The sequence below is a fragment of the Periplaneta americana genome, chromosome 8, assembly GCF_040183065.1.
Source record: "Periplaneta americana isolate PAMFEO1 chromosome 8, P.americana_PAMFEO1_priV1, whole genome shotgun sequence".
Lineage (NCBI taxonomy): Eukaryota > Metazoa > Arthropoda > Insecta > Blattodea > Blattidae > Periplaneta > Periplaneta americana.
The window spans coordinates 169,141,171-169,156,937 of record NC_091124.1 but is presented as its reverse complement, the minus strand read 5'-3'; the positions used below and the strand labels follow the sequence as shown (position 1 = coordinate 169,156,937).

The 15,767-nt window shown below is 34.6% G+C and overlaps 1 protein-coding gene across 1 annotated transcript in view; it reads left to right on the top strand.

Annotated features, from left to right (window-relative positions):
• Positions 1-15,767, top strand: part of eag (ether a go-go) — a 167,974-nt gene that overhangs the window by 92,259 nt on the left and 59,948 nt on the right. Inside the window, exon 6 of the mRNA XM_069832133.1 lies at positions 273-472. Coding sequence (XP_069688234.1) covers positions 273-472 — 200 coding nt within the window. The remainder of the gene's footprint in view (positions 1-272; positions 473-15,767) is intronic.

The following is a 15,767-nucleotide window of genomic DNA, read 5'->3' as shown; positions in this document are numbered from 1 at the left end:
TCTAAGCACAAAGGAACAAAATGGTAGAGGAATTTTTCATTCATACTATGCTACATATTTGTTCCTTAAAAGGACTGTCATTGAACACCTTCCACTTTGTACATATTGGATATTTTTTTAAGTAATTAGGATGTTCAATGTAAAACTTACATATTTAATATACAAACGTGTTAAGAAAATTATCTTGGCTAAATCGAAATGCATACGTGAATTTCTGATAGTTTCCTTCTCGAAATATTTGTTAATTTATAACAATACTTTCTGTTACAAAGCACTGTTATATGCCACCATCTTTGGGCATGTGACTACCATCATTCAACAGATGACATCAGCAACAGCCAAGTACCATGACATGCTGAACAATGTCCGAGAATTCATGAAGCTGCACGAGGTCCCCAAGGCACTATCAGAGAGGGTGATGGACTACGTGGTGTCCACGTGGGCCATGACCAAGGGCCTAGACACGGACAAGGTAAATCAGGTCAGGCAAGTTCTCTCTGAAACAAATTGACATTGGTTGGAGTTGCTCTCTCTCTTCTACTGTCTCACTTTCGTCTCGCTCCTGGCATCAATTAGGTTAGTTTTAGTTTTTGCTGCTTATATTTAAACAGCGCTCCAACCATGTTACTTATTTCAGATCTTCATTTTATCATATATTCGAACTATTTTTTGCACATTTCAGGACTTGAAACATAGGTGCATCTCACCTGCTGTGGCACTCTAACTGCACCTATGTTTGGGACTTGTTTCCTTTAAAACAAAGTGTGATCCTCAACTGATGATGACTTTACCATAAGCGAATTAAGCATAGTTTGTCCAAACTCTCTGGCCATGCATCCCCTTGAGCGCTACAGTCCAATACACGCCAATATCCTTTAACTCTGCTGATGAAAGTGATAGACAATCAGATGAAAACTGTCTCTTGACCTTTGAATTGCTCTTGCTTATAAACGCCTTCGGATACAGAGATAATTAATTTACATTCTGTTTAACACAATCTATTTCAGTTTTTCCCACTTAAAACTGTGCATTTGTTACAATATTCACAGAGATACCAGTATTTAAATAATTTTTTACACTAGCCTTAATTTTAAGAAAATTTTGACAATGAAATTCTCATTACCGGGACTTATCTAAAATTGAAGCAATATTTCTTATTCTATAAGTTTTGTTGCTCAAGTGAATCTGACTAGTAGGATGTAACACAATGTCATTATACAGGGCATATCAAAAGTCCGGTAACACTTTCAATATTTTATTACACAAAAACTACTAATGATAGCACTTTCAAACACACATCAGTTTAAAGTAAAACTCTCAAAGTTCTGTTTACACCTTACAGAGATTCAATGTGTGAACCACGAGTGACTCGGCAGATGTCCAAACGATAATCAAACTCTTCCCATACCCTTTTCAACATATCCTCTGTGACCGTGGCGGCAGCTTCTCGAATTCTGGTTTTTATTTCTTCTAAATCACGTGGTAAAGGCAATACAAACACACGGTCCTTTAGATATCCCCATAGAAAAAAGTCACATGCAGTCATATCGGGTGACCTTGGTGGCCATGTCATGAAACATCTGCCCCTTACTCCAGCAGGTCCTATCCAATGATCAGACATCTCCGTATTCAGGTAAGCACGAACTGCATTGTGGAAATGTGGCAGAGCCCCATTTTGCTGAAAGATGAAATCGTCATCGAGATCTTGTCTAAGTTGAGGCACCAACCATTGCTCCAACATGTCCAGATATGAATGTCCAGTCACAGTAGCCTCAATGAAGAAGAAAGGTCCGTACAGTTTTTGTTGTGACAATGTGCAGAAAACATTCACCTTTGGTGAATCACGCTCTTGTTCAATGATTCTGTAAGGTTTCTGTGTACCTCAAACACGACATTTGTGCTTGTTAATTTTCCCACTCGTATGGAATGTCGCTTCATCGCTGAAAATTAAGCTGCTGAATAAGTTCACAATGCAGTTCGTACTTACCTGAATACGGAGATGTCTGATCGTTGGATAGGATGTGCTGGAGTAAGGGACAGATGTTTCATGACATGGCCACCAAGGTAACCCGATATGACTGCATGTGACTTTTTTCTATGGGGGTACCTAAAGGACCGTGTGTTTGTACTGCCTGTGCCACGTGATTTAGAGGAACTAAAAACCAGAATTCGAGAGGCTGCCACCACGGTCACAGAGGATACTCGTATGTTGAAAAGGGAATGGGAAGAGTTTGATTATCGTTTGGACATCTGCTGAGTCACTCGTGGTTCACACATTGAATCTCTGTAAGGTGTGAAACGAACTTTGAGAGTTTGACTTTAAACTGACGTGTGTTTGAAAGTGCTATCATTAGTAGTTTTTGTGTAATAACATATTGAAAGTGTTACCGGACTTTTGATATGCCCTGTATAATTGTGCGAATAAAATCCGTATTATTTGCAATTCATCGTGTATCTCTGTAAGTAAATCTGTTCCATTGCAGTATGAGAACTACAAGTCTACTTTTAAAACCTAAGCTATCAGTTCAGTTTAATTGCTAAGAGTGTTGTCATCCTCGGTTAGGGTTGTTACATGTCACAAATGAAAATCCGGGACAAGTTTAAGGGGAGGGGGAAAATCACCCAAATGACCTTGCGAGAATTGTTGTCAATGCACATCTATATCAAGGAGGAGAAATTACAGGCCTCCCTCAACTTACGTTATTCTGCAAAAGAAAAATGTATAGTAGGTCTACAAATTAACAGATCTTGTACAAGCAGACCCATATTTCCCATTGGGTAAATTTGATTCTTAACTCCTTAGGCCTAAATACAGACTGAGCTTAGAAATACTGCACAAGGTGAGGCAAAAGTCTTCATACAAATGGTGATACACAAATTTCAGTTACTCTGCAGCAGACAGGGTAAAGTTGCCTAATTCCGTGATATCCCTAATCCCGTGATACTTTTCTTAAATTTAATGTCAGTCAAAGTTTTGCTGCCGACCATAGCGCCAGACATATTTCTCGAAACAGTGCATCTTTCACCTACTTTTGAGACATCAATGAACTTCCTAGCAATATACCCAATCCCGTAACATTCAGTGAAAAGAATGTATCACGGAATTAGGCAACTTTACCCTACATTACAATACAGTACATCATATGCACGATATGGCCCCCCTGCAAACCATAGCAAAGTGACACGTGGTTTTGCCACTCATGGATAGCAGGTGACAACACATTTCTTGGTATCTGATTGCTAGCTTCTATGATTCTTTCCTTCAGTGGTCGACATCGCGAATTTTCTCTCGATACACCTGGGTTTTGGGTGCTCCCAGAGATAAAAATCCATGGGGGTGAAATCTGTTGACAGCAGTCACTTCACTGGGCTATGCCTGCCAATCCAATAGCACTTGAAAGCCCTGGTGTATAAGGAGATGATTTGTGATGTTGACCATCTAAAGGAAAGAATCACAGAAACTTGCAATCAGATATTAGGAACTGTGTTGTCACTTTGTGAAGACTTGCAGAGGGAACATATCCCAGGAAATACGAGAACGTCCGTTTTTTCGATGTGTCCCATTGTCCCGAAAGAGGTCTTCAGGACATGTTTCTGTCTAGTATTTAAATATTAGTGCCTGAAAAAAACAAAACTAGGAATAATTCACTCAGCAGAATGATTATTTCTGATAATGATGAGGCACAATTTTGCTTGCATTTTATCTAGGAGCAAGTAGGCTACACGAGGTTTTTGAAGATATGGTTTATACGTACATCTTGAATATTTCTGAAGTCTTCTTCGAAAACATAAAAGAGTCCAGTGTATCCGAAACTCTAATGTAGACAGAATACTACATCTGCTATTTTGTCATAAATGTCAGTCTCCATCATTGTTTTCAACAGTTCATGCTACGTTTGAAGAAACTGTTACCTCAGCAAGCATTAAATGAAGATAAATATCATAGGTCCTTCAATAACTGTCTATTTTTAACCTAATGCATATTACAAAAGATTACATTAGGTTATACACATAAAACACATATATGACTAACGCTTTCGCTATTAAGATAGCATCTTCAGTTCTGGTTAGCATATTATGAAGCTTTTTACATAAAGACATAGACGGAATGCAACATAATGAAATGTAATAAAGTACACGACGTGAGAAAAAATTACAATATTAAGATAACTGTGCAAACAAAAGGCAAAGTAAAATAATGACTTGAAAAACAAATGGTTGTAATAATTAAAACCTCTATAAGGTCTAGATATTAAAATTATAAAAACTATGCCTTGAGATAAAAGTCTGCAAGACATGTGTGCAGCTTATAAAATATAACAGAGACGGTTAAAAGAGTAAAAAGTTGCAACAGTCATCACTACATATAGAATGGCAGCGTGTAGTTAATCAGCAAGAATCAATAAGAAAAGTTTTAATAGAGGAACCTATGCGGATCAAAAAGATTATGTAGTGATAAAACACTTACGAGATTTTTGAAGTAGTGGGAAGAGACGATGTTATCTGGCTGGTTACGTGGTGGTGACTGGTGCAATGACATACAGTATAAAAGAATCACGTCATGACACAAGTGGAGGGGGGTACATGTTGCAGCGAGAAGAGTTCCCATTGGCCAATCTGAATAAAGAGTTATTAGAATTAGGTAATTGTTCATTGAGTAACGAAATGTTATTATTAAGCCTTTCAAATCATCAAGCATTGTTCAGTCTCTCTTGTTTGATGAGATCATAATTGTAAAAAAATGTTCTAATTCCAAAGAAGACAGTGGATTGAAGAAAATTCTTAAATCAAAACACAGTTCATTACGTGTATCCTCGTACAAATGCAAATGTTGAAAGATAGTTCTCCTGCATGAACTCACTGAGCACTGATGAGAAATACAAGTTGCACATAAAGACAGTAAAATCAATGCTTATTGTGAAATTATTTTTCAGTGAGGATTGTGTTGAATTTCATGACTTAATGCTTCAGGACAAACAACTGTTGCAAGAAATTCATTCTTCACAGAAATATTATACCTGTACTAACTCTAAATTACAACAGTGTATTCAGAGGTGAACCTATTTTGTAAGGAATGCATTTTCACTTAATTTTGTTGAATTTATTCTTTAAGTACTTTATTTTCAATAATACAAAGTGTCCCAACGAGGTTTGTGCCAGCCACATGGCGTAGGAGGTTCCCCCACCTTGGCCTTGAGCAGAATTCCTTCACTTGGCATGTGGCTGGCACAAACCTCGCTGGGACACTCTGTAGTATTAATTTGTGCGAGATCGTGCTTATTTGCTTGTTTTCCGCACAGAAGTATGAAATACCACATTCAGTATTCCCAACGTAACACACATAACAATTTCCCTCTTCTTATCGCTTAAGCGCGACATTCATTTTACTGCTTTAGGCTTTTAACATATTATTTTTAGAGACGTTTAACATAGTAATAATTATAAATTGGAAACTTACCACTGCAATTTCACCTAAATTGCAATGTTAATTATTTTTTTTTTAAATATTTGCAAAAATTAAGTAAAGTCTACTACTCCACGAAACTTATTGCATTCCTGATACAAGTAACATTAAGGACGCCGTGAAAAAATCAACAAGATTCCAGATGCCGATGTTATTACTGTAATATGTTATAAAAATAATATTGTTAAAATATTAAAATGAAAAATAAATCATTACATAACCTTACCGTTTGTTTTAAGTTCGCATTTATGGACTGGGGGAAAAAAAGGCAGACGTATATCATGGCCTGCGGGAGTATAGTAAACATAGGAAACATTTTATAGCAACAATGTTGAAGAAAGATATTTTGGTTTTCCGAAGTTGCCGTCATTAAACAGAAACCAACATGGAGATTTCATTGCAACTAATTAGAAATTCGTCTTTCAGGCATGTAATAAACGATCTTCGCACAAAATAATGTACGATACACGAGCAGTATGTTTGTTTTCATGTTCTCGGAAATTAAAAAAGCTCAACTACGTTTTGTTTTTTCAATCTTTTCCTCGACCATGAAAACGTCAACATACCGCTCTTGTAACGTATATTACTATTAATTTAGTTGTACTGTTTTAATCTCTTAAAAGACAACATGGATAAACACAATGAAAAATATACATCGAAGCTCAATTGTTAAGATCATTGCTGAATGTCTTGTATTTTCTTCTAATCTTTGTGGGAATCCCAGACATATCGAACATTATATTGTAATGTATCTGCTATAACCCTTCAGTACTCGCGTGGATTACAATAGTAATCCACTGATATTTAATCCTCTATTATGTCACTGCCTGCAGCACTGCGTAGTTGAGCGTCAATGCAATTTCTCGTCACAGTCTAAGTGAGGCATTACTGGTGTTTAGACGTATTTGTCGCAACCCTTTGGAAAGTTATACGAAGTTTTATAAAGTGATGCACAATTTTTCCGAGTGGATTACCATTGTAATCCACGCGAGTACTGACGTCAGTTTTTTGTTCAGGTAAGTGAAATAGTTTTTAATATGGTTATAAGTGATGCAATGCAGTAAGTTTATGAAAAAATGTGTGACATCGTTCCATCCTCTTCGCAGTTTGCTCCAATGGGTACGGAAACTACAAACAACATTTGCAAATGGCTGGATGAAGATATGGATGATGGCATTGGAAATGAAAGTGATGATGAAAGCAACAGGGGAGATCTTTAGAATGAAGTTCACGATTCTAATTCAGAACAAGACGATGATGATGATGATGATGATGATGATGATGATGATCATGGTGGTGGTGATGATGAAAGACTAATGTCTATAAATGATGGAAACTGCTATACGGATAGAAAAAAGACTACAATTTCGCAGGAAGAACCAGTAGCTCAACGAGGGAGAAGACGAGCACAAAATATAGTGATTCATTTATCGAGCCCTAAAAGGGCTGCAAGAATTGCGCGGACCCACACAGAGAGTTTTGACTGCTTTATTGATCAGATAATAATCAATGTAATTGTAAGGGTACTAATATTTGTATTGAAAAAGTGAAGCGTAATTACGGACGTGACAGAGATTGCAAATTAACAAATGACGTAGAAATTGAGGCACTCTTGGGTATTTTGTATTTTGCTGACGCCTTGAAATCGGGAAGACTGAACGTAAGAGAACTATGGGATAAAAATAGCACAGGAATAGAGTCAATTTACCTGACAATGACCTACAATAGATTCTAATTTTTGTTACGATGTCTACTCTTTGATAACATTTATGACAAAAGGAAAGGAAAGAAATTTATGAATTGGCTGCTATACGTGAAGTATTAGAGTTATTTGTTCAGAACTCACAAAAGTGCTGTAGTCTAAGCGAATATGTAACTATAGACGAGCAGTTGGTTGCATTCAGAGGACGATGTCCCATGAAGAGTATATACCTACTAAACCAACAAAATGTTGGATCAAAATTTTTGCTAAGGTGGATGTGAAAACATATTACACTCATAACTTGGAAATTTATGCTGGTATTCAACCAGACTGTCCATTTCACCGAAGTAACAGTGCACATGCAGTGGTGAAGAGGCTGGTTCATCCCATCAAAGGAACAGGAAGAAATGTGACCACCGATAACTGTTTCATGAGCATACCTCTGTGTTTAGATCTTCTAGAAAATGACAAAATTACACTTGTAGGAACATAGACAGAAAACAAAAGAGAAATCCCTCCTCATTTCACAACTACTAAGACAGAAAGTTAACAGTACATTGTTTGGATTCAATGAATGCTGCACAATTATTTCGTATGTACCAAAGAAAAAAAACACTGTTAGCAATATCAACCATGCATTATGATAAGGCAATGGATGAGGAAACGGGAGGCAGCTAGAAACATGAAATAATATCATTTTATAATAGAACTAAATGTGCTGTGAATGTCCTGGAACAGTTATGCTCAGCCTATGATGTAAGCAGAAATTCACGACGCTGGCCTTTATTTTCTTTGACTTACTAAACATGTAATTTGTTTGAACTGTATGGAAGAAATGCGTAGGCCTACTTAGATAATTAAATCAGATGTAGATTAGGCTATCATGTGCGTTAAAACTGAACTGCAAAAACATCTGTAAAATATTATATGTTAAGTGTGAATGATTGTTACATCCCTGAATTTTTTCATTGCTACACCCCTGAGTGAGGTATTTAGTTATCAAATATGACGTAACAAAGGTCAGCAGTAGTGAACTTGCGTTTCCTGTGGGAGAGTTTACATCAAGAGATCGGGTGACCTTCAAACAGCGAATGAGCAACAATTCTAGATAACCTACATAATTATGATGATAGTGAACTAACTCATAACTATGGTGCAACAATAAATTATGACTCATAGACACGTCCAGTGTGGAAACATTATGTAAACATATCACTTGAATGCAATTTGTGTACTATAATACGTTTCATTATTAATATTTATATTTAATACGTTCCGTTATGCGCAACATATCCATTCTCATTACTGTAATAACTGAAAACAATATATTTCTTAACATTTAAATCTAATTGCAATGTTTAAACCATGTCTGCAAACAAAAACAAATGTGGATTACCATTGTAATCCAGGTGAGTACTGGCGTTACGAAATTTAACGCGAGTAACGAAGGGTTAAATTGGCTGAAACTTATGTATCAACATTTGTATGAGAGTTTTACCTCACCTGTATAATAAAATATATTCAGTAAAGCAAATATCATTACAAGTAAATAAATAAACTCACGTTATGAAATGTTCCTGCTCTTTTAACACTTAACTTGGTTCATGCAGTAGGAAAATTTGCTGTACCTGTGAATTTGTTAAAGTGATTTTTTTGTCTTTTAGTATTCTGTAGTAAAACTGAGTAGGCCTATACGACGCCTTAGAAAAGAAGTTTTCAATTGTTTCCATTGTGTCAATGTCCAATCTGTTTCTTTCATCCATCTACATTTAATTAACCAAGGAAAACACAATTTCATCTGAGGCATTGGTACCGAGAAGAACAAAAGGAAATTCTACTACACATGAAAATGTTGACATATCTATCCCTCATTCTCAAACTTTTTGAAAAGTTTTACCCACCTGCTGCAGCAGCAGGCCAACAATAAGAGTAATGGACTTTGCTGAGTGCTGCTGGAGTAATAGTGTAAAAATAAGGAAAAATAGAATTAATTTTTTTACATTCTCGTAATAATTAAAAAATTTATTTATTAGTTCCTTTTTCACCAAAATTAGGGACATTTCCACAACTTCCGAACTTTTTTTTTGGAACCCCAGGACAGATGACAGATTTCCGAGACTGTCCCAGAAAATTTAGGCTGTATAGCAACCCTATCCTCTGTAGTCTTGCACTTACCATAGTGGCCATTGGATCCGAGGTTCATGGGTTCAAACCTTGCCAAAGGCGATAAAATCCTCAGCATGGCTTCCCCTGGGAGTGAAGTAAATCTGAAGGCCCATGTTACAGATGTATAACACAAAAGAATCTTGTTTCTGATAGAGGGCTCCAGGAAAAATTTGTATGCTAATTTTCATACTATTACTGCTACAGTGTGTTATGAAGAAATAAAATATCTGCTGTAATGAGTTAACATAAAGGGTACCGGTACCATGCAAGACATTCAAACATTAAATCAACTCTTATGTCATCCTCATAATTTGATCACACTATTACAGTAGGTATTTTTTTAGCGGTGTTAGAAAGCATGACTGGACGCACTTTTAAAAAGGATACAATAAAATAGAAGAGAGATCAATTTCTTATTTATCACAGAACGCAAGACAGAAATATCTTAACTGCTAACAAATTAAATACAATATTTGGCATATAACCTAACTTAAATTGTCAATTTTTATGATACAATTTAGATTTCAATGCTTTTAATTTAACAGTACTGCATAAATAAAAAAATTGTAGCAGAAAGTTCAGAAAAAAATATGAGATTCACCTGACCCTCTGCAGTTTGTACAGTAGTGGCAAAAAGAACCGGACTGATCCTTGTAGCTGTTTTCAGAGCCTTGTTCACAGTGATAGACTGGTAACTAAGACTTTCGTGGTTCGAATCCTGACTGAGAAGGAAACTTCTTTTTGTTCCTTATTCAAATTTATTTCCAATACTTTTCGATTCCAGCGATATTTTACTACTTATTTAACTTATTATTCCCAGAACATGAATTTACCTGCTTATTTTCTAATGGCTTTCGAAATGGGCAACGTCAGCAGTCGAAACTACAACAGTTTCAATAGATTACTCGCTATCTTGTGAATGCAGGCGTGTCATGCACAGTGGCTCATTTCGGGGACTTTGATTATTCCGTCAGTCCGGTTTTTTTGCCACTATTGTACTTTAAATTTATTATGAATATCTGTTGAGTTACCGGTATACAATATTTGCCTAATAACACACACACACACACACACACACACACACAAATAGGCTACATAGGGTGATCGTAACTTAATGTGTAATGTTGCTGGGGTGTATTCCTTGAGCCATTCTAGACTGATATACCACATCGTAAACTTAAACTAAATCAAACCGTTACGAAAATAATAACTTGTGAATGGTTTGCTGTTCTTGCTGCATCATAGTTTAAATACGCTGTAATGAGCTAAATAAACATAATTAATGTGTATGATTTCAGTAAAAAATTAAATCATTTCTCTTTAATTTCTAAAATATTTTAAGTGATAAAAGTTTAAAACAAACAACGATGTACAAACACAAAAAGGAAATAAATTGATTACAATAACATAACTCACAAAATTACGTTCTCTTTCAGAAAATAGAAATATGATGTAACTTACAAACCACAAAACAGATTATAGGAATTTCTGAACAATAGAGAGAAACAAACAAACAAATACAATTTAACAGGCATACATAAAATCAAATGTAATAATTGCTCCCATTTTTTTCACATTATTTTAAACTGAAACAAGGAACACATTAAAGCAATGCAACAAAAAAGGTAAAAAAGGTAAAGGTATCCCCTTAACATGCCAGGAAGGCACTTGGGGGGGCATGGAGTAGAGCCCCATGCTTTCCATGACCTCGGCACTAGAATGAGGTGGTGTGGTCGGCACCACGTTCTGAACGCCCATTACCCCCGGGAAAGACCCTGTACTCAATTTTATAGGAGGCTGAGTGAACCTCGGGGCCGTTCTGAAAGTTTGGTAACGAGAAAAAATCCTGTCACCACCTGGGATCGAACCCCAGACCTTCCAGTCCATAGCCAGCTGCTCTACCAACTGAGCTCGACAATCATACAATAAATGATAAGGAAAATTATATTACAATTTCAGTCAACGACTTATCAGATTGGCACAAAAACAAGTTTTGTTAGCATTTTCACATTAAAATTCTTCGATTTTACAGAAAATTCTTCGATTTTACAGAAAATTATCATCAGGTGGAAGAGCAATAAATTAGACAAATTAAACACAAGTGAAATATAGAAATATAAGGCAGATATAATGAATAAAACAGTATAGAAACATTATCATATGTCAAAATATTAAAACAACTTATAAAATTCAATAACATGCATTCAAGAGGTGATGCATACGCATATATATCTTTTGGATTTTAATGATTGCAAGAATATAAATGTCAGATATATGTATGTTGAAAGTTAAAATTTAATGATGCCATATTTTGATGCTGGTTGAAAAGTGAAGTTCTGTGGAATATTTTGTCACTCGGGTCGATGAGGTAATTAAGACATCTGAAATTAATCAATAGGGATTTTACGAACAATAGTTAGAAAAGAGAATTAATTGGGAAGCAACAATACTGCTTTTCTGTTAATACTTGCGATGTTGAAAGTGGAGCAGAGTCAGATGCTGAAGTCAACTCTTCGACACGTTACATGGCTTGTGACTGATCATATGTACTATGTAGAATGTGGGTGGAAAGGAGGAGGGGAGTTTTATTGAAACACCAGGTGGAACATCTCGATAAATAGTTAAATGGTGATACAATATAAAGGATTTTGGGGACTCAGGACTTGTTCGTTTAACAATTATGCATTTTGATTATAATTTATGGCAATGAAATATTCTTCAGTTGAATTGATTAGATATGGATCATTTATTGTTCTTAATATCTGTAATGTATTATGAATACTATTTAGTTCATAGCCAGTGTTGATTAAGTGTGATGCAAATTTTGATTTATTTCTGTTGTTAATGAAATCGGATTTATGTTCTTTGTACCTAGTGTGATAGTTCCTTTTTGTTTGACCATTGTATTTAATATTGTAATTAGTGCAGTTTATTTGATAAACTCCACTATGTGAATATTTGTTAGGGATTATGCTATTTAATTTATTGTTGGTTTTGTAGGTGATATTTATATTTTCTTTTTTGAAAAATGTGGAAAGATGAATATTAATTTTACCAATATAAGTAATCGAGTTCCAATTTTTTTATTTTTTTTTGGGGTTCTGAAGGTTGTAGAGTAGTAGGGACTGTCTTATTTTTTTAATTTTCGAATTCTATTGTGAATGAAATTCTGAATCATCTTTTTATTAAGCCGTTTTCGGTAGCTAGTTGTATGATATATTTTAATCCTTTAGGTAAGCTTGTTTATTGAGAGGAATGTTGATCAAGCGATCAACTAAAAACCTAAATTTGTTAATTTTGTGGGAATATGAGTGATTAGAGGTTTGATGTATAGTGTAATTAATGGAAGTGGGTTTCCGATAGATATTGTAGACAAATTTGGATTTTTTAATTTTTATGTTCAGATGAAAAAAATTAATGCTTCTGTTATGTACTATTTCATGGGTAAAGGTAATTTCGGGATGTAAATTATTGAAAGAATTGACTATATGTTCTGCTTGTGAAGTTCCATTGTATATTATAAATGTATCATCAACGTACCGAAAATATGCCTTAATGTTAACCAGAACTAGAGATCATTAACAAAGTCTACAAACATAATTATGAACCATGTAATGAAAGTAAAATCTTTGATAACTTAATCATAGAAACTGAACATATTATTCAAAATAGTTCGCATGAAAATAAAGAACACCTTAGATATTAAGCTTCAAAAATAATTTCACAGTACATTAAAGATCCTAAAACAAAACACCAAATACAAAAAGCTGAATCCGAACATAAGAAGGTTATCAAACTAGGGAAAAAAAACTTCATCGCAACAACATCATTCATATTAAAGCTGATAAAACTGATTCTATTGTTTTGATGGAAAAAAAAGGATTATATAAATAAAACACTGGACTTCATCACCAAAAATCATATAACTGAACTCAAAACGGACCCCACTGATCTCTATGAAAAGCACATAAAACTGGCTATAAAATCAGCAGTTGATTTAATTCCTCCCATAAAATCCTACAAATATACTAATCAAAACCCCACTATCCCTAATTTGAGAACTCTGCCTAAAACTCATAAAGCAAATTTAACTATGAGACCTGTTGTTAATAGTATGTAGGCTCCAAACCACAAAATTAATAAATTCTCGTTACAATTTAAAAAAAAAAAAAAAACACTGTCAATAGAAAATAAATATACTCTTTTGAATTCACAACAACTTATTCAATAATTAGGTAATCTAAAAATTAATAAACATGATAAAATAATTTCTCTGGACATGAAAACGTTTATACAAACATCCCTATTGAAGAAACTATTCAAATAGTAATCACAAAATTGCAAGAATTAAATCTCAACCCCAACCTAATAAAATAAATTTAAAATATACTTTACTTCACATTTGACAGTAAAATAAAGAGTGCGTCAGAAAGAACGGATGGATTTCAAACTATCAATACGCAACGAGGAGAGAGATATAGTGAGGGGGACCACGACTGTTGGGTCAGCCATAGAATGCAGTTTCAGTTGAGAATATGGTGTTGGTCTGGTGTACAACGTGCTTTCATCGTAGAGACATTTTTGAAAAATGAAGAGTCTGTGATCGCCACTCAGGACTCATTTCGACATCGGATGTCACGCTAGGATTCCAACTCGGAATACAATTTTGCGGTGGGTGGCTTCATTTCGTATCACAGGTTCAACATTAATGAAGAAATCACCTGGACGAAATTCTATTGCACTGAGATTGTCCGAGGCTACGGTAAGATCTCGCGCCCTGCGACTTCTTTCTTTGGGACCATTTGAAGGCGTAAGTTTGTAAACATCGATCACATACACTGGACGAACTGAAGACAGCGATTCGTGAAGAAATCGTGGCAATTGCACCAGCTATGACTGTGAAAGTGATGCGAACATCAGAAAACGCTTCTATGCCTGTATTTAAAGCCAAGGACATCATATGGATAATGTTGTTTTCCATAAATAAACTGCATGTATTGGTGAATATGTTGATAACAATAAATTTTTGATTTGATGAATCTTTACAATTTTCTTGCCATGTGAAATCCATCCGTTCTTTCTGACGCACCCTGTATATAAAGAATCAAAATACTTAGGTATGGGAGACCTCTTAAATGGCTTCATAGCTGAAATTTTTCTTCAATGCCTTGAAAATCAATATATTCCTAACTTACTGTTGCAGGCATATTAAGGCATATTTTCGGTATGTTGATGATGCGTTTATAATATGCAATGGAACTTGACAACCAGAACATATAGTCAATTCTTTAAATAATTTACATCCCGAAAATACCTTTACCCATGAAATAGTACATAACAGAAGCATTAATTTTCTTGATCTGAACATAAAAATTAAAAAATTCAAATTTGTCTACAATATCTATCGGAAACCCACTTCCAGTAATTATACTATACATCAAACCTCTAATCACCTATATTCCCATAAAATTAGCAAATTTAGGTTTTTAGTTCATCGCTTGATCAACATTCCTCTCAATAAGCAAGCTTCCCGGTACCTAAATGATTCAAATTTATCATACAACTAGCTACCAAAAACGGCTTCAATAAAAAGATGATTCAGAATTTCATTCACAATAGAATTCGAAAATTAAAAAATAAGACAGTCCCTATTACTTTACAACCTTCAGAACAAAAAAAAAAAAAAAAAAAAAAAAAAAAAAAAAAAAAAAAAAAAAAATGGAAGTCGATGACTTATATTGGTAAAATTAATACTCAACTTTCCACATTTTTCAAAAAAGAAAATATAAATATCACCTACAAAACCAACAATAAATTAAATAGCATAATCCCTAACAAAATTAGAAACACTAACAAATATTCATATAGTGGAGTTTATAAATAAACTGCACTAATTGCAATATTAAATACAATGGTCAAACAAAAAGGAACTATCACACTAGGTACAAAGAACATAAATCCGATTTCATTAACAACAGAAATAAATCAAAATTTGCATCACACTTAATCAACACTGACCATGAACTAAATAGTATTCATAATACATTACAGATCTTAAAAACAATAAATGATCCATATCTAATCAATTCAGCTGAAGAATATTTCATTGCCATAAATTATAATCAAAATGCACAATTGTTAAACGAACAAGTCCCGAATCCCCAGAATCCTTTATATCGTATCACCATTTAACTATTTATCGAGATGTTCCGCCTGGTGTTTCAATAAAACTCCCCTCCTCCTTTCCACCCACATTCTACATTAGTACGTACGATCAGTCACAAGCCATGTAATGTGTCGAAGAGTTGACTTCAGCATCTGACTCTGCTCCACCTTCAACATCGTAAATATTAACAGAAAAGCAGTATTGTTGCTTCCCAATTAATTCTCTTTTCTAACTATTGTTCGTAAAATCCCTATTGATTAATTTCAGAT